We start from the raw sequence: 19640 nt of genomic DNA, 5'->3' as shown, positions 1-19640 counted from the left end.
TGGGAAACAAAAATGAATGGGAAGAATTCATTGCATCAGGAAATAGACAGTTTCTAAAGAAAAAGGAAGTCATTTACATCATTTTGCACTGCATTCAGTATTTAGAAGGACCAATACTGTGCAACAATTCTCCCCATAAAAAATGTTCTGATTCTAGCTATCTAGTTCACCTACAGACTTTGGGTGCAATCTGGCCCAATTTAAATGTATTTTAAGCCTCACTATGGAGTTAGGCAAATACTTAAATCAGGATGAAAGACAAAGAAAATTCTCAAAGTTCTTAATTTTGGTCAGTTCTTAATGTAGCGTTCTGTGTGCCTCATCTCATGTGTCCATGTGCATGCATTATCCCCTCCTTGTCCCCATCTTGTCCATCCATTTCAGGTATCTCATGATGTAGGCTGTTTTCTCATGCCAATTTCTCAGTGCAAAATTCCAGGCATTTGAGACACTCATCCAGGATTCGTGTTTCCTTTGGGAATGAGCCACTGTGGAGACTGTGGTTTTTATGATATATGGTTACTTTACACATATATACAACCTGAGCCTATGATGGAGGGGCTCACACAATTAACACTCCAATAAGGCCCTGCTTCTCCTATAGCCACAGCCTTGGATTCAAGCAGAAATCAAACATTGTGCTCTGCCTCTCTGGTTTCCAGTCTGTAACTTTACTGCTGGGTCGCATTACATACACTTTCAACTCTAAACTCTGGCTTTTGTCCTCACTATATGCAAGTTGGGGGAACCCCACCTATTTGCCATCTCACACAGAGCCCCCTCTCCTTTGCTTTCTTAATGACTCATGATTGTTCCTTTGTTCTCTTAATGGCCCATCATCCTGCAAAAAGAATGCCCCCCCAGAACAATAGATATTCAGCCAAGTTTGAAGATAGATAGACAGATGGCCAATCAGACTGCATCAATACAACATAATTTGAATTAGGGTCATTTCTAAGAACTATTTTTTAAAAATGTGCACTATATGCTACCTTTACAATACTCATCCATTTAACAGATGCACACACAGGACAAAAATATATATATTTATTTTTTTAGTATAATGACCTTTACATTACAGTCAGTTAAAGTCCTCACGGTTTTATTTCCTAGACAAGCTGGTTAATTCTCAGAGCCTTTTATAAACTATAGCTGAAAGAACACTGATTTTCAAATAATACTTTCCATTCGCTTGTCGTTAATTGAGCTGCTTAGCATGGTGCCGATGAAAGTTTTCTACGTCCTCGATGGTCTCAGGCAAAGTTCTCCCTTTGGTCTCAGGCAGAAATAGCACTGATCCAGCAGCAATCAAACCAACTGCAGCTGGCAATGAAACACATAAAAAGCAGTTAAGACCCAACATATGGCAATGCACATTTTAAAAAACCAGCTCACTGTAAATCACGAAGGCAGTTCAATATGCAGACCACCCCCTTAAATTTAGCACAACTCACTTCCAAGTAAACATGCTTAGGAAGATTGGGGAAATCAAGAACTCACAAACAGGACAAGGAAGTGCTGAACAGAACTTATGGTTATAACTAATAATGGATAGGATGAGAAAAAAGCAAACTGGAGTGCAATACAGATAAGAGAGAGAGAGACTTGTTTTGTGACTCAGTTTCCTTGGTAGTTGGTATTCAGCCTACTTTAGCTGGAGGTGTGGTCCTCCTTAAAGAATAGGTTTGCAGCTTAGGGGTGCAGTTTTCTTTATGGCCTTTGGACTGGACACTCTGCTAATGTCCACTGGGCCAGAGTTTTCCCACCAACTTAGGCTAATGTGTCAGTTGTGGTTGCTGGTGTGCTGAGACAGCCTTGCTCTAGTCCAGGGGTCAGCAAACTTGTTCAGCAGGGGGCCAGTCCACTGTCCCTCAGACCTTGTGGGGGGCCGGACTATATTTTGAAAAATAAATAAGAACGAATTCCTATTCCCCACAAATAACCTAGAGATGCATTTTAAATAAAAGCACACATTCTACTCATGTAAAAACACCAGGCATGCCCTACAAATAACCCAGAGGTGCATTTTAAATAAAAGGGCACATTCTACTCATTTAAAAACACACTGTCTGTGGGCCAGATTTAGAAGGCGATTGGGCCGGATCCGGTCCCCGGGTCTTAGTTTGCCTACCCATGCTCTAGTCATAAATGCTATTGCAATATCAACTTATAGTACTGCAATGTTTTTAATATGGGAGCTGTAAAAGCTACTCAGAAATTTCAGCTGGTTCTAAACATGACAGCTAGATTTGTTACTGAAATGTGCCTGTCTGAACATATTTCATCCATGTTAACAGAAGTTTGTTACTAATCAGTCTGTTTCTAGGCACAATTCAATGTGTTCGTTTTGACCTTTACAGGCTAAACAACTTATAACTAGCATATTTCTTTCACAATTTTTAAAGATTTGCTTCAGACATCCTCTCCTTTGCATTGTCTTCAAAGGGTTAGGTGGCTGGGTCTTTGCAGAGGTGGCACCCTATTTGTGGAAAGTCTCCCTAGGAAGATTTTAAAGTAGAAAAGTGGAATAGAGATATTTTGATTTTTCATTAAAAGAACAACATACTCAAGCAACTCAAAATAGAGGATTACTTACTAAAAACTACAAGAGGTAGCTCGGACCAGATTTCTGATAGTCTATAGACAACAAACGGGGAAATTATTCCACCGAAGTCACACATGGATGAACAGACCATCACACCGAGGTTTCTGATACAAAAGAAAAAAAACACATTATATTATAAGTTTGTGTGTGTAGGAATTCAGACCTCAAAGCCAACATAAAACTTTATCCTTATCAAGTGTGGTTTTCCTTACAGAAGAGAAAGAGATGCCTACATTCCAACCATTTTTGGAGCAGATAGGAAGGTAAATATTTCCATAGTTACTGCTTGGTTACAAACCTTTAATTCTAAGAGGTCTTATTTATTAGGACCACCATGTTGGGGTGTTGGGTGTTCCCAAATTCCCCTTGAAGCAAAAAAATCCAGAGATATGTTCACACATTATGTGAACACTGGTATAAGCTGTCTTTCTCCACACATGAAAGTAAAAGAGTATATTTGTGTTGATTTGTATAGCTCAACTATTGTGCGGACTGGTACACAGATTATACACTTGTTGAATGTAACATGTGAAAACCCCTTTCTTTTCAGTGAGAGTGCACAGGAGAGTCTTATACCTGTAAATCTGTGATAATGTAAATGTACATTAATCTATATAAAGCAATTTCAGAAGTCACCTTTCCTTTGGTCGTCAAAAGACCTACCTGAGAAATGTGGGGTACAATTCAGTATTGACAAAACAAACCATTTCAAATGCCATCGTGACTCCTAATCTGCCAAAGCAAGATGTAATAATCTTTAGCCAGTGCATATCTGGAAAGGAAAGATTAATATATAATTCTCTAAGGGCTCATTGAAGGAAGGCAATTAATACCGATGACATAACAGGTTATCATTTCCCAGAGTACTAGTGGTAGATAAATCTCTGATTTCTTAGCAGTAAGAAGTTTCAAGGACAGAGCTAATATATGGTTGTTGAGCTCTTTTGCCCAAAGTTGTTCACAAAGAAGTTGGACATTTTTAAGCTATTTCTGAGGAAAATCAGCAAAAACGACACTTCTGACATGGGCTGCCTGGACACTGCTTGTGGCTGCAGTATTCTGGATATGGATGAGAGCACACTAAAGACTTAGGTTGTCCTTGAGATACTGGCTTTATATACAAATATTCAAAGAGTGTCTAGTGGAAGGAAATAGACTGTTTCAGTAGACATCAAATACATATCCAGACAACTCGCAGCTCCAGCACCTCATTCTATCTGCAAAGTGCTTTTAACTGTGTCTCTGATGCCTCCACTCTCTGATGGCTGTCTTATTCCAAAAGCTGGAGAGCAATTTCCAGCCCTCAAGACACCATTGCAATGTGTGCATGACTGTATCTTCTCAACCAGCTCTTTGAGTTCTTGTAGTGCTTTGCTGGTGGTGAGTTCTTGTAGTGCTTTGCTGGTGGGCAGCCCCCATGACAGCGGGAGATCTTAGGCAAAGGAAAAACAAGGGTGGTTGAGGGTAAATCATCCTTGGAAATTCCTCCCAGGGACAAAGAGAACGAGCTTCACTCATAGTTCATCTGGGTACCTGGCTCTCACTCTGGCATGGAACGTGGGGAGCAGGGAGGCACTGAGTGCAAAATCACTTTGCCTGGCAAAAACCCTCCAACGCTGCCATTAAGAAGCAGAGGTTCTCCTGTTCATTAGAGCTTAATTGGACTAAAGTACAGGCACACGCTAGAAGAGATGAGATCACAAACTGTGGAACAAACCAACTGCAAGGACTTTAAGGTTTGAATTTGAGATAAGACTTCATTCAGTGCAAAAGATGGTGGGGAGCCTATGGTTTCTTTATTTAAAGTTTTCTTCTCTACATTTACGATTCTGCAACCCGAGAGCCAGTGTGGTGTAGTGGTTAAGAGCGGTAGACTCGTAATCTGGGGAACCGGGTTCGTGTCTCCGCTCCTCCACATGCAGCTGCTGGGTGACCTTGGGCTAGTCACACTTCTTTGAAGTCTCTCAGCCTCACTCACCTCACAGAGTGTTTGTTGTGGGGGAGGAAGGGAAAGGAGAATGTTAGCCGCTTTGAGACTCCTTCGGGTAGTGATAAAGCGGGATATCAAATCCAAACTCCTCTTCTTCTTCTTCTTCTTCTTCTTCTTCTTCTTCTTCTTCTTCCTCTGAATGTTAGTTTAAATTATCTTTGTATAAGTGAGGATGGGAGAAATTGGATTATAAATATGGAATGCACTCCAATATCCTGTGTGGTGTTGCATATGGTCCTGAGTGCAGTTTTTGAACAATAAACTAATTCACAAATAACTGCTGTGCAAAAGTCAAGTGGTGCTCAACATCTTGTGCAAGACTGTGGGGAATGTGCAGTGCAACCCGAAGTTCCACTGCCACATCCTTTGTAGTACAATATTAGAAGGAATACCTAGTTACTTCTTGAATGACATGGTGCAACAGCTTCTGTTGGCCATATTGACTGAGCGTTTATTACCACCTTACATATGGAATCTTCAGTAATTTCTTGGAAGGGGCAGACATATCCCACAACAGAGGAGAAGCAGACAGGCAGAACTAAATAAGGCTCCCCTCTCTCACCCGGCAGGGAAATGGATGAATGGAGAGGACCAACTTGCCTTCTGGGGTGAAAGCTGCAACAAGGCAAGCCGCTCCTGCCACCAGGTTTGCGGTAGCCCAGGGATAGCGGCGGCCCATGCGCTCTGTGGTGAGGATAAGTATGAGGGCTGCTGGAAATTCAACTAGAGACGAGTAGAAAAAATCCAGGTAAACATTGTCTCCAGAAATCCCCAGGTATATGATGAGTCCTTGGTACATGATAGCGCTTGTGAACCTAGGAAAAGAAGAACCACCATGTTAAATGTGAAACAATGTGTTCGTCTGAGAGGAGACATGTTCCTTTGAGAAATTTGAGACAGATATCCAGGAATTATCACTCAATATAGGATATTTTGGTCTCAAACTGTATTGTTAACCTTTGAAGTTGATACACATAGCAAGGCTTTATCTATTAATTTATCTTTCTTCCTTTCTTCCCATTCTCATCCTTCTCCCTTCTTTCTACTGGGAGCAAATACCGGAAAAGCAAACTGTGATTGGACAAATACTGTAAAGATACTTTGCTTTCCATTAGTCCTCTGGGCTCTTTTGATTAGCTCTAGCTCTAGATTATTATCAACTCTCTTTCTCCCTTGCCTCAGGATCAGTGGGTATACTTTGACAAATCCAAAAGACTGGGCTGAATGGGAGGTGAGATTTGAGACAGGATGAGTGCATGACATGCTTGGAATGGAATAGATCACTTCTCCTGACATGGGATAGTTCAGTGTGAAGATTGGTAGGCTATAGGAGGAAGCCTCTGGCCTGGGCACCCTTCCCCCCCCCCATCCTGCCTATGAATTGGGACACTCAAGTAAAAATGACTACACAAGTAGGCCTGACTAACTACGAGAAAGAGATGGGCAGATTGTGCAAGCAAAGCCTAACTGCATGAATCCAGGTTGTATTCCGAGTTCCCATGTGTGCTGATGAATGACATGTGGACCTCTGGCTTATTGTTATACCCTATTGCATGTTTAACCTTAAACACAAAGGTCATGAATAAAATGATGCTCAGTAAGAATGTGCGTGCCGGGGGCAGTCATGTATTAAACAAGCAAGGAAATTAATAATGAAGTTAAGGGTCTCTTACCAGTTATACATCAAAATAAAAGTGTGTTTTCTCATCTGTGTTGTCCTCACAAGATCCATCAACGAAGGCCCTCGGTTTTCTTTCTGTTCTTTTTCTCCTTTTTCTTCTTCAAGGTTTATACTCTATAAGATAACTGTTGCAATATTAACCAAGGGTAAAGGACCAGGGACATTTTACAGTTTAAACAGGGAGATCCCAGATACAAACTGCTTCCCAGAATGCCCCTGCAATGGCCTCTTATTCCCCTTACTAGGTCAGAGTTTGTGTGTTGCTTTGGCCAGGGCATGAGAGGAGCTGGTTCTGCTGGAGTGGTAAACTGTGGCAGTCTATTTCCCTCCCCAATGTTGGAATTCCGCCTCCAATATTACAGGGATAGATTTGACCTAACCAACGGCTCCAGGGATGCCAACCTGAATAAAATATGGTGGTGTAGGTAAGCCCCGCCCCACATAATTGATCACATGATGTGGTGCACACACACCATTTGAATGGCAATGCCCATCAACTGGGGGGGGCAGACCTCTCAAATGGGGGGGGGGCAAAGACCCCTTGGCCTAGGAGTTGGCTCCTGTATATGGCTCATAGGATGCCCTCCCAGGGAGCATATAGTTACAACAGCATACTATGGAAGCTACTACTTTGTATGCATAAAATTCACCTCAAAACCGGCAGGCATGACTTTCCCATTCTTTTTAGCAATATCACCCATGATTTCCATAGCTCTGCCATTCTGTCCTTGAGAGATCAGCCACCTGGGAGATTCCGGCAGGCACCTGCAAACAAAAACAGGATTCCAGAAAAGCAGCCTTATGAGGCTGTTGCAGGAAGACTCATGGTAAAATCAAGATGAAATGAAATTCAGCCATGCAAGTCCTCACTGCTCCTCAATGCTTGTCCTTTTTGCCAGGCTCCAACAATGAACCATAATAGAATGCAAAGGAAGCTATTTTGTGGCAGTGCATGATTGGCACCAGGCAACCACGCACTCATCCATGCAGATATGCCCATGAATGAATGTATGGATAGTATGAACTCATGTGCTTAGCAGGGACGGGGGGGAGGGAGGTATGGCTGAAATGTGGTACCTGCATACCTAAATTCCTCCTAGGATGTTGAAAACTGGTTTTATAGAGATGGCAAGTACTGGCACTGAATCAGAAGACAGAACGTAAGCAAACAGCACCTTACCAGTAGTAGAACAAAAGAAGGAAACACGGCAGAGTAATGGCAAGTTGCAGCCATCTCCAGTGAGGAATCACATAAGCCACAGCATCAAGGATGAGGAGGCCAAAAGCAAATGCTGTTTGGTAAAGAATAGCCACAACCCTCCTGTAGCTTGGACCAACAATTTCTGTGACTGGAAAATAAATGAGTTGATCTCACAAAGACAGTTCTGAACTGAAATCTAGCTTTATTCCTGTAGAAAATACTGAGCTAGATGGACCAGTGGTCTTACATTCCACTTACTACTACTACTACTACTAAAATATGTATACTGCCCTTCATCCAAAGATCACAGGCTGGTTCACAACATAAAAATACAAAACGAGAAGACAAAATACACAATAAAACAAAAACAAACCCCAACAAACAGATTTAAAAGGCCGTAGAATGTATTATTAGCAATGTGCTTTGAAGAACAAACACATACAAACAGGATAATGAACGATAATGCAAGTATATTTTCATTTTTGTGGGTCTTATTATTGATTGTGTTTCATACACAAGGACCCTTATTGCACATTGTGCAAACTCAATATACAGAAGCTCCTTTGTGCCCAGGACAAAGAGAGTGAGTGTGTATGCACACAGATTTAGAACCTGTGGCTCTCTGAATGTTTTTCCCAGCATGACCCCAACCGGCATGATCAATGGAGCTGCAGTCCAACAGCATCTCTTTTGATCCAGTGACTGGGCAGATTATTTCATCCGCAAGAAGTTACATCAATGAGGGTGTCACACTTACTTAGAATGTAGCCTGCTGTCCAGCTGGCCTTGCTGATTAGTCCTTGGATGAAGCGAAATATCACCAACCACAAGTAGCTTGGTGCCAAGGCCACAAGAACTCCTGCGATGGAATTGACCAGGGTGTTAATTAAGAGACTTGTTTTACGTCCGAACCTGAATTGAGGGTGAGTGACAGAAAAGATACAGAAGGGTTGTTTTTTTTCAAAAACACATGCAAAAGCATGCTTTCATTAATGAATTAAGAACATTGGAATATAAGATGAGTCAGCTGGATGAAGCCATGAACCATCTAGATGTCCAGCATCCTATTCTCACACTGGGCCCCCTCAGGCAAGACCCAAACACAAGAACACTCTGCACTCTTGTGGTTTCCAGCAAATAGTTTTCAGGAGCGTTACTGCCTCCAGCTATGGAGGAAGAGCACAGTTATCATGGTTAGAAGCGTTAAATAGCCTTCTCCTCCATTTATTTGTCCAGTCCTCCTTTAAAGCCACCTGGATTGGTGGCTAGTAGTACCTCATGTGGATTTGAGTTCCATAGCTAAACTATGCACTGTGTGAAGATGTCCTTTCTTTTATCTGTTCCAAATCTTCCAACATTCAGCTTCACTGGATGTCCAGGAGTTCTAGTATTCTGTCCACTTTCTCCATGGCATGCATAATTTCATAAATGTCTATCATGTCACACAAATGCTGCAACCTTTCCTCATAGGGGACTTGCCCATTTCCTTGATCACTTTGCTCGCCTTTTTCTGAACCATTTCCAGCTCTACAGTATCTTTTTTGATGTGAGGTAACACAGTATTCCAAATTTGGTAGCACCATAGATTTGTATAATAGGATTATGATATCGGCAGGGGATTTCCTCCCCACATTCCTAGCGTGGAATTTGCATTTTTCACAGCTGCCGCGCATCAACCCATCTTCATCTAGCTATCCACTACAACCTTAAGAATTTTTTTGGCATGACATGAATCACTTTACACCTGTTTACATCTTACTGCCACCTTACTGCCTGTTCCCTCAGTGTGGAGAGGTCCTTTTGAAGCTCTTTGCAATCTCTGTTGTTGTTTTTGTTGTTGCTGTTGTTTAAAAAACCCAATTCTGAACACTTTAGTATGCTCAACAAACTTGGCAATCTCACTGCTCACCCCTAACTCCAGACCATTTATTTTAGCCCATTTCTGGCTTAGTCATGCTGGCCACATGACCCGGAAGCTGTATGCCAACTCCCTCAGCCAGTAAAGCGAGATGAGCGCCCCAACCCCAGAGTTGTCCGCGACTGGACCTAACGGTCAGGGGTCCCTTTACCTTTACCCCTCCATTCTAGTGTATGCACACGCCTTAGGGCTGTTTAAAATGTATAAAATATTAAAATATATCATACAAGCAGAACAAAACAAGATTGAGTGGAAACACTTTGTAATTGGGCTGCGTGAAAATGGCCTCTCAAAATCGTCTGTGCCGTGGGAATGCGTCTGTCTACCTTGCATACGGAAGATTCCAGGTTCAGGCCCCAGCATCTTCAAGCCGGGCTGGGAGTGTCCCCTGCCTGAAACCCTCAAGAGTCACTGCCAGTCAGTTTGTAGACAATACTGAGCTAGAAGGGCCAAAGTTCTGACTTGGAGTAAGGCAGCTTGTTATGTTCTTGCTATTTGTAGGTGGTAAAATGAGGGGAGGGAGTTTGCCAAATATTCTTGAGGGGAGGTGATGGTCTTCAACAGTTTTCCTCAGAAAATTCTTTTCTGAGGAATTTAGGCTCACATAATGCTGAATGAGACTCTCCATCTTGGTGGCAGGAGGAAGCAGTGAGCTAAGAGAGGAATACTGGAAGGAGAAGGAGGCGAAGGGCCCGGCCCATTGTTTCATTCAACCATACTAAAATAATATTAAACAATTCCACTGATTCCCCATCTGTCCTATGGCAATTCAGTATACTTAACAGCAGTTGGGCAGTGGATGGGAAATGGAGAGAAGGTATCAATTTTGCTATGTGAAAAAAATCCACTTAAGTAATAGAACAGTACCTGCTATGCTGGGCATTATTAGGAATAGTGATAAAACATCTTGCTTCCTTTTCTTAAAACTGTGCATGCTGAAACCTAATCCATGCCCTGTAGTACCACTGCCTGATTTTTAAATAATAACCTGAAAGTTGTCATATGGAGGTTTGATTTTGCAAAAAGCCTTAATGGGAATATTATTCTGTACCCAAAGGAGTCCGTATGTGTCAGATCTAATAAACTATCAAATCCTGAGAAGCTTACACCAAACAGGAAACTGAGAAACATTCAGTAACACAGTGGCATATAATATTAAATTAACAAACATTTCTTAATTATTATTTAATGACTTTCTGCCATCCATGCATAGTATCAGCAAAACTGACCTGATGTTAGCTACCTGAATTTCACCTAATCATTCTGCACCTACCTGTCTGCTATGTAGCCAACACATATGGATCCAAGAAAATATCCAGCATTTACAGATGACTGAAATGCATCTAACTTCCAGGAGTCTTCGCATACTAAATTAAACTGTGGGGACACAATTAGGAATAAAATTACAAATCAGTTCTAAGTGCTAGAATGTAGAGATGACCAGATGGCAGAGGAAGCTACAATTTCCCCATAGTCCACTGCCATTAAAGACTTTCTTCCATGTTTGCTCCAACCACATGGGTGCCAGTGGAGCAGGACTGCTTTTTCTGAGCTAGACACCTTACCTTTGCATCCTCTCCCTGGTTTCCACTTCTCAGCCACCTTTGTAGTTTTCCTTTACAAGATAGTCAGGATCCTTGTGGGAAGCACAAGCCAGTGTCTCCCCAAAAGAAAAGTGTGTTCTATTTTGGAACTGTATTTAGACACATCCAAGGAACCCAGAGTTGGATTGGATAAGAGTCAAGCAAGGCCTGAACCTTATTGAGTAGTGAGGAAAGCTCAAAACTCAGAATGAATAAAATCTGTCCTATGAGCACCAACAAACCCCCTCCATATAAAGAAGCTGCTTAGATTTTGCCAGCCACTTCCTGGACCCAGTTACCTTGGACCCCCAGGACATAGTGAAAACCTGAAAAATTGCTTCTGTTTGCTGTTCCTTCCTTAGTACCACTACATGCCAGTTGTCTTGCTTCTCTTTCCCTTTCTTATTTCACAGGTCTTGCTCACTTTTAGCTTTTGTGGGATCTGAACCTTAGCTTTGTGGAACACCTTTCCAGCAGATGAAATCCTGAGTGTGGTCACATGCCTGCTTTCACTTAAAATTATCAGATGTGGATCATCAGAATCCAGGCTTTTAAGAGGCATGTAGTTCTGCCTGGTCTAACATGCCTATATTGTGGCTTACTGAAACAGTGGCAACGTTACAGTGGGTCACATGTTGGACCTCTTTCCACATATCTCTGTCAGGAGAAAAGCTGTTATGGGGATATCAGTTTTCTTAATTGATCCAATGTTGAATGCATGGGTCAGTATACCAATGACCTTGTGAATTCTGACCTGGAGGCCTGAGCTGTTACAACATGTTAAAAAGACACACCAGCCATGATAATGCTACAAGAGCATTATTGTCTCTCTTAAACAAATACAGAACAGCAACAGGAAACTCCTGACCACACTCAGGTGTGGTCAAGTCCAGTGCCACCTAGTGAATAAATTATATAATGGCACAGTCCGTACAAGGGGTGACCTTTTTTAAAAAAACTAAGGAAGTGGTTCATAAGTAGTGAACCTCCAGATAAGAGCTTTCTAGGTATATGTTTCTGATGTTAACAATTCATTGACACATAAATCTACAGAGGCATTCAGTTTTGGTGACGGAGTTAAGAGATTGGAAACCACAGATTTTCCATTTGTTTCTTTGACATTACATGTGGAAATGTGGCAACTCCGCCTAGTGAGATTTACAGCCCAGCAGAAATGCCTGTTCCTTTCACAATCACTGCTCAATATACCTTCATCTTGCCAACAACCTTGCTAGCTTTGAGCAGTTCCACATTTTTGCACAATGTAGTTAAAACTCATATTGTGCCCTCAAGTTATTTTGCACTACATCTTTCATCTTCCCCGGCTGGCATGGCTGTCCTGGTTGAGAATGGGGTCCAAAACATCTGGAGGGCACCAGGCTGGTGAAGGCCAGCCTCATTTATGCGAACTGTAAACCAAGCTGTATGATTATTTGCCTGAAGCTGACATTTCTAAATTTAAAAAAACAGAGGATGGCCATCACAAAAAAGTACTGGATTTTTCGGGAAACAAAAGTGAATGCTATTGATTTCAATGTCTACTCGCTTCCAAATGAAGCATCAGAATCTGACATGAGGGCTGGCAGCACTAATGCAACCTAATCTGTTGTAAAATGACTTCTTTCCCTCTATATGGAATGTTGTTGGTATTTCCTGAAGCCCACCTGTACATACCACAGTGATACCCCACCACCTCCTCCTCGTCTTCCCAGTTTTGAGCTATTCACCAGAGCATTCTACCCCACCCTGGTGACGTTGAGATGTTTTGAGCTACAGCTCCTATCATCCCCCACTACTGGCCACGTTGCCTGGGTTTGATGGGAGTGGTAGCCCAAAACATCTGGAGGTCATCAGCTTGGGGATGACTGTACTAATAAACTAAGAGAGAGCATGGGAAAGGCAACAGCATGACCTTACCTCGCTCACAATGGACCATATTGAAGGATCATAGACCCAGCCATCTTGGCAGGTTGTAAGAGAGAAGTTCTTGTTACTGGAAAAGGCTTCCAACGGTTCTGTGCAGCTCAGCTCAGTTGCATTCCAGTCCACATCGTATCTCATGCATTGGCGGGTGAAAGTCTCTCCATTTGGAACTGTGTAATTCACCTCCTGTTCGGGGCTCCAGCCACATCTACTGCTTAACTCGGCAGCTCCAGGATTCAGGCAACGGTGCTCAGGTATAAAGCCAAGGAAAACGACTCCCACATAGATCGGGGCAAAGGCAACAGAGACGAAGCAAATGAGAAAAAAGGCTCTTTTCTGGAACAGGTCGAATTCCCCAATGTGCTCTAGAATGTCATCGAAGTTTGGCATTTTGTACAAAGCCTGTCATTCACAACACTGTTCCTAATTGTGCCGAGCAGAAATATGCTTAAACAACAGGACGTCTGACCCCCAAGTCAAAGTATTGGTTTATAAATTATTAAGCCATCTGTGTCAACTTTTATATAAGCTTCATGGGGGGAGGAGGGTAACTAAACTTGAAGGCTAGCATTCTTCAGTGTTAAAAGCAGTGGGAAGCACAACAAAGATGGGTTGCTTTAAAGAAATCCAGCGGTCTCCTTTTCTCTACTTTGCTTCAAGTGAAGTCGCTAGCCATATTTAGTCGCAGACAAGCAAATAAAAGGTGGAAGGTCACCAGTGCAAAAGACAACATTGACTTGTGACAAAGCCTTTTGACAGAGGTAAACAAACCCTGACTGATAAATCTGTCCAGCCTTGGACATTGGAGCTGCTTTTACAGAGAGAGATTGTGTGCTTCCTGCAGTCCCTCAGACGCTACCCCACTTCACCCTGTTGTTGACAATACCCTCTCAAAAGCATTGTAGGTGGGTGTAGGAAGTCCTGTGGATGCAACCCACCTCAGGATACTCCAGTCTACAAGGGGCCCCTGCCATTAGAAGGTGGGCCTCTCACTGTTGGGTTTTACCCCCTCTCCAACATTATCCCCAGATACTGTACCATTCCTTCCCATGGGAGAAAGCAGCTATTCACTTCTTTGGTGGAAAGTTAAGAGGTGCAATGAAGAGCATCCTGGGCAGGAGACAATGACTAAATATGCCTCTAGTAAGTCCAGGCGACATTCACACCATTCATTAAAGGCACTATGATACCACTGTAGATAATCATGGGTCACTCTCCACCCCCACCCCGATTCCTGGGAAATGTAGTGTTGTTAGGAGACTCCTACTCCCTTCACAGAGTTAAAATTTTCAGCGTTCCTTAGGAAGAGGGATTGATTTGTCAAACCATTCTGGGAAAAGCCAGTCCCTCCCTCCCTGCCTCCCTCTGGACATACATTAAATTCATGGAGCAGAAATGCACAAACGGCCTTCATGGCAACTAGTACAGCAAGACTAACTTTAGGAGGATTAGACAAATTCATGGAACCAGATCCTGTCTACTTTGGCCTGCATACCCTCAACTTGTGTTCTCTTTATTTATACGATGCATAGAATCACAGAACTGATATGGACGATCACCACAGAAGACAGGTTTTCCACTTGCAATGCCCATGCTACAGAAGAAGAGTTTGGATTTGATATCCCTCTTTATCACTGCCCGAAGGAGTCTCAAAGTGGCTAACATTCTCCCTTCCCTTCCTCCCCCACAACAAACACTCTGTGAGGTGAGTGGAGCTGAGAGACTTCAGAGAAGTGTGACTGGCCCAAGGTCACCCAGCAGCTGCATGTGGAGGAGCGGAGACGCAAATCCGGTTACCCATATTACGAGTCCACCGCTCTTAACCACTACACACACACACTCTCAATAGAGCTCTATGAAGACAATTAACATCATCTTCAAGGCCACAGCATTCATGGAAGATCAGTGGCCTCGTCCCAAGAATGTTATATTCCAGGACTTTCTTTTTTTAAATGGGTAACCTAAGAATGTGAAGGTGTTCTATGTAAACTGAAGTCCAGTGAATAACAGGAGTACTGAAGCAGAAAAAGGCTCAGAGCTAGTTAATGTATCGCTCAGTTGGTTTGGCCTGTGTTGCTGGAGACCCATCTACACAGCATGTTATTATCTCGGTGTCATGAAGTCTATTTGGCTTCCTTAAAGTCCGTTTGCTACCTCATCACTTGTTTTCTTTGTTTGATGCTCCTTGTATAGCCACACTCTGCTGGGTTACTTTTCTGCAATAGCACTGGAAGTGCACCAGTTTGCATGTCTTACGTTAAATCTTCAAGGATAATTGTGTACTAATGGGGGGGGGGAGGCAACCATATCAGGATGAGGGCTTCTCACAAGTATCTGGTCTGATCTGGTAGGACAGCTGCTTCCTATGTTTTTAGATTTTGTGTTTGTAGATATTAGTGGAGTTCATAAAACTCAAGTCTCACTTTACATCAGTCTTTGCTTTAAAAAAACCCCCAAAACCTGTTTTTGAGGTGCTGCCTGTTTCAAGTTGTAATTTGTGTTGTGAGTTGCACAACACAAAATGAAGCTCCAAGTACCCAAAACCCTCTTTCTGAGAATCTAAAAATTGGTGCATCCCGTCCCCCTTTGGCCTATCTTCCCATCTCAGGTAGATTTTAAGTCTGGAAAAATAGTCCACGGGCTTTCATGGCAGAAGTAAAAGTATTTCACTTTCCTCCATAATGGATATTAGAGTAGTATTTTTGTTTTGTTTTAGTTGACCTAATAAAGTTAAGTGTCATGTTCATATTCCCAAGGGGGAGTGGAAATTTGTGAAAACATACGAGATTGAAGGAAAGTTAACCTGGTCATTCTTGGCCAGGAAAAGGCCAATTGAAACATCTAGGCAGTGAAGCAGTAGTGACAAAAAGAATGGAATATATTCTGGTTGGCTGTTTGTTTGTTCTGTGAGTAAAAGCATTCCTACCCCACAGAGCATCTGTTGGAATCTTGTATGTTGGTATCTTGGCTTGCGTTCAGTTATCAGTGTGCTTTTTGAGTGTATGTAGTTCATACAAACCTCATTGATCCTATGTTCCATTACTACCATCGTTTTTCAGGAATACAGATAGCTCTGGGCCAATTAGTTTGACTGTACTGGTCAAGGCCTGGCACAGAAGGGGCCAGCTGAATCTATACATTGCTAACATGTCAGCAATTCTGAGCTGGTAACCACAGAAGCCACTGATAAAGCAGTGTAATTTGAGTCCAGTTCTGTACCACTCCCTTGCTTGCACTAACTTTTCATGTTATTACCCTATTAAACCACTTGCGTATTAGGGATAAATGCCTGTGACTGCTTGTAATCATTGGAGGTAATGCTTGTTGTACAGGTATGCAACTCTGAACTGACACCGTGATGCACATTTCAATGAAGTTCTCTTTACACATGGTAAACACGTGTGCAAGTGTACATAACAGAGAAGACAAAAAAAAAAGCAGATTTAGGGCACAGTGGAGAGAGAAACAGAAACTAAAAAAAATGGTTATGCTCTTTTGTAAAGCTTCTTGACTAGTAGAGACTGCCAATCATCTGGGTGGTCTTCAGATTTGTGGACCAAGAAAAAGTAGAAGAAGTCTAGAAGAGCAGCTTGGAGAGACATGGAAGCATTTTAAAAAGAAAGAGCAAATACCACAAAAGGCAAATCATATCTGGATTAAAGCCTAAGGTAGTGTGTGTAGTGGTTAGTCCCACTTGGCCAGAAAGATCACTGGGTAACCTTGAGCCAGTGATCATCGCTCTTGCCTTACCTATCACACAAGGTCTGTTAAAAGGGGTGAAAAAAAGGTGAAATTGAAACATAATAGAATAGGATGGCCTTCTCCAGGTGTCTAAACAACAGGAACAGGCAAACAAGTGATGGAGTGCTGTTACTTGGGGGCCACCAGAGCAAGCAGTTATCCGGTTGCCACCTGCCTACCAGAAAAGGCAGAGTGCTCAGAGAAGGGCCTCCAAGAGAGGATAAAGTACAGTTCTGAAAGTTGTTCTACCATATAGCACTTTCCTTTTGAGAAAAAAAACAACATACCAGCACCCAATATTCTTCTGAAATGTCATTCCAGCTCACCAATTTTAGGCTATTTTGTTCACTCCGAGACATCCAGTAGTGATGTTCAGACTACCCTTGGCTTTAAGTTAGCTTGAGCTAAGCATTCTGGCCAATCCTTTGTGAAGCAGAACTGAAATTTTCTAACTCAGAAACAGGAAACATACATCCCATCAAAGAGAAAACCAAGGGAACTTCTACCGTGCAGTGGTGATCCAGAGCCCCTTGCAGTTTCCAGTGCTTAGAAGTCAGCCTCCCATGGCTGGCCAGCTGGTCAAATACTTGAACCAAGCCCACTCAAAGTAATGAGTTTTTGACAATTCATTCTGCTTCTGCGGTAGTAGTCTGGCAGATCTTTAGAATGTGTACTCAGAATTGTACAGAAAAGTTCTCTACATCTCCATCTCTGTTCTGAGACCCATTAAAAGGTTATTTAAAATTACGAAAAATTAACCTTATATAGATTCCTGGGAAACATAATTTAGCTTTTATTGAAATCATTTGAACACTTTTTGTTACATTAAATCAGATTCCTAAGTGGAAGCCAACCTTAAGCAAACCAGTGTAAATAGGAAAAGGTATAAACAAGGAAGAGCTTCTAGCCAGTGTTAAATACTGGTGCATTGTCCATAGAAACTTGCTCTTTGCCCGTGAGATCTGTCAGAAACAGAGTAGATGTCAATAGCTATAGGGAGATCTTCATTCAATGTTGCCAACAACACTTTAATTTCAGTGGCTCCAGCAGGCAAAACTGACCTGGATGTTCAGTGATATTACCCAAAAAACATTTGTTGCCTCTCAGTGTCCACACACAGTGTCTGCCAAAATTCAAGTTTGTGTCTGTGCAATTAAGGCTTCTGTTGGCCGGTGGCTTTGAGCAGGCATACATCTCCCAGGGCAGTGAAGCTGATGTTCTAGAAATTCCATAGCTTGGCTTGGAATAAATTAGTTCCATATGGTAGGGTTAGGAGACTCTTCCAGAAGGGCCATTTCCCAAAAGGGACAGGGTTCCCCCTGCCTTCTACAGCCCCTGAAGCAGGATCGCATTTCAAAAGAGGTACAGTGTTCTTCTCATCACGACAACATTAGGAGGAGTTATAACAGTGAACATCTGCCTTCCTTACTGCTCTTCGAAAGAAACAGCAAAGCTAAAGGAGAGCTCTGGGTGATTTCACCAAAAGTTTTGTAAATACTGATGAATGACTTAATGTGATTGGCTAACCCCACCCCCCCAAAAGAGACTCAACATGCAACGAACAGCCACTGTTCAAGGCTAAAGCTATGAAGATTTGTACCTTCCAGTAAAAACACTTTTCAAATCATAACACATTTTAAGTTAGGATACGGGAAATCAAATGTACAGGCAAGTTTAAACAGACCAGCTCCAAAATGTACATCAAAACAACCCAGCAAACATACAGAGGACCCCTCATCTCCATTTCATGTGATGGGGTGAACCTGTAACACAAACACCCTGGCCTGCAGGAAGAGCAAGTTGCTTATTATTATTTTCATGAACCTGAGTACCGAGAACAATAAATAAAAATAAGAGTGTTAAAATGCAAGTCTCGTCTTGAAGGTGAGGGGACTTCGTTCAGATCTGAGCCTACCTTTTGGAAACCTTATGAAGCCTCTACAATCTACAGAGCGGGGAGAGTGCAAATCCTGGCTGAGGAGAAGAATTGCCACAATTCATTCCGGTGGATGCTAGAAATCCAGTAATCACTAAACAGACCATTGTAAACAACTAGGATTGACCCTTCTTTCCTCCTCCCACCTTCCCTTTGAAACACTCCCTTGCAAAAGGCATCTGCAGCTAAAGTCTTCGTATTTGGTTGGAAGTATTTTGTTTGTCCCACCTTTATGTATATATATATGTACACACACACATGGAATTTTGATTAGGCACAATGAAGGTTAAACGTTCAACAGGTCCTCATCGCTGTCATCATGAAAGGAAGCTGTCTTCACTGAGTTCTGTAGCTTCCGTTGGCCAAAAGCGGTGCTGCCTTTGCTATTCTTGTTGCCATTGAGCAGGCCAGGCTTATCGCTGCTTGGGAGGTTAAGGGTCTTGTCATGAGGAAGCCTACTAGACTGGACGCCCCTCGCTGAATGGATCTTCACTTCTGGTATTGTGAGGACTTCATCCTCGCTGTCCATATCATCCACATGAAGAGAAGTGAGAGCATCCGACTTAACTACTTTGCTGGTGATGTGGCCGTTTTCGTGCCCTTCGTTTCCTGACTTCTGGTTGGGTGCAGCTACCTCCTCCATGAGCCATTCCATTTCGTTCTCGTTCAGTTCTTCAGTGCTTATCTGTCATGTTCAAGAGGGTGCAGTTAACAAACAGAATTTTAAAGTCTTTGCACAACCATACTATGGATCCCAAGATAAACCTCATCTTGGAAATGGATCACAAGCTCAGCGGCAAAGAACCATGGAGAATTCAACCTGGCACCTCCAGTTTATAAAAATAACCAAGGGAGGATATTAGGAGCAATAACCAAGGGAGGATATTAGGAGCAAGTGATGGGAAAGGCCTCTGGTCTGAGATCCTGCTCCCCGTCAAGTAGATAATACTTGGCTACATGGACCATAGGTCTGACTGAACAAGGCATCATCTTATGACCAACTATTTCATTTTACTTTTCCAATCTGCAAATTTCTTCTTACATACATATAAAAGTATAGCT

The 19640-nt window shown here is 42.4% G+C and overlaps 2 protein-coding genes across 2 annotated transcripts in view; both read right to left on the bottom strand.

Moving 5' to 3' along the window:
- Nucleotides 1–1033: 1033 nt before the first annotated feature.
- LOC308583529 (solute carrier family 22 member 2-like) lies at nucleotides 1034–13651 on the bottom strand. The gene is made up of 10 exons (XM_081187544.1): nucleotides 12896–13651; nucleotides 10669–10772; nucleotides 8235–8389; nucleotides 7457–7625; nucleotides 6927–7041; nucleotides 6269–6390; nucleotides 5196–5410; nucleotides 3269–3377; nucleotides 2597–2709; nucleotides 1034–1323 (listed from the first exon to the last, which is right to left on the bottom strand). Exons 1-10 carry the CDS (start codon nucleotides 13289–13291, stop codon nucleotides 1199–1201), a joined length of 1623 nt encoding a protein of 540 aa, XP_081043670.1. The 5' UTR covers nucleotides 13292–13651; the 3' UTR covers nucleotides 1034–1198.
- A 3760-nt stretch (nucleotides 13652–17411) lies between these two features.
- IGF2R (insulin like growth factor 2 receptor) overlaps nucleotides 17412–19640 on the bottom strand; it is a 70417-nt gene continuing 68188 nt past the window's right edge. The window contains exon 48 of the mRNA XM_081187524.1: nucleotides 17412–19263. Coding sequence (XP_081043650.1) covers nucleotides 18865–19263 — 399 coding nt within the window. The 3' untranslated portion in view covers nucleotides 17412–18864. The remainder of the gene's footprint in view (nucleotides 19264–19640) is intronic.

This window comes from Podarcis bocagei (assembly GCF_964188305.1).
Source record: "Podarcis bocagei genome assembly, chromosome: 3".
NCBI lineage: Eukaryota > Metazoa > Chordata > Lepidosauria > Squamata > Lacertidae > Podarcis > Podarcis bocagei.
Note: the sequence above shows the minus strand (reverse complement) of the source record. Positions and strands in the feature narration are given on the sequence as shown.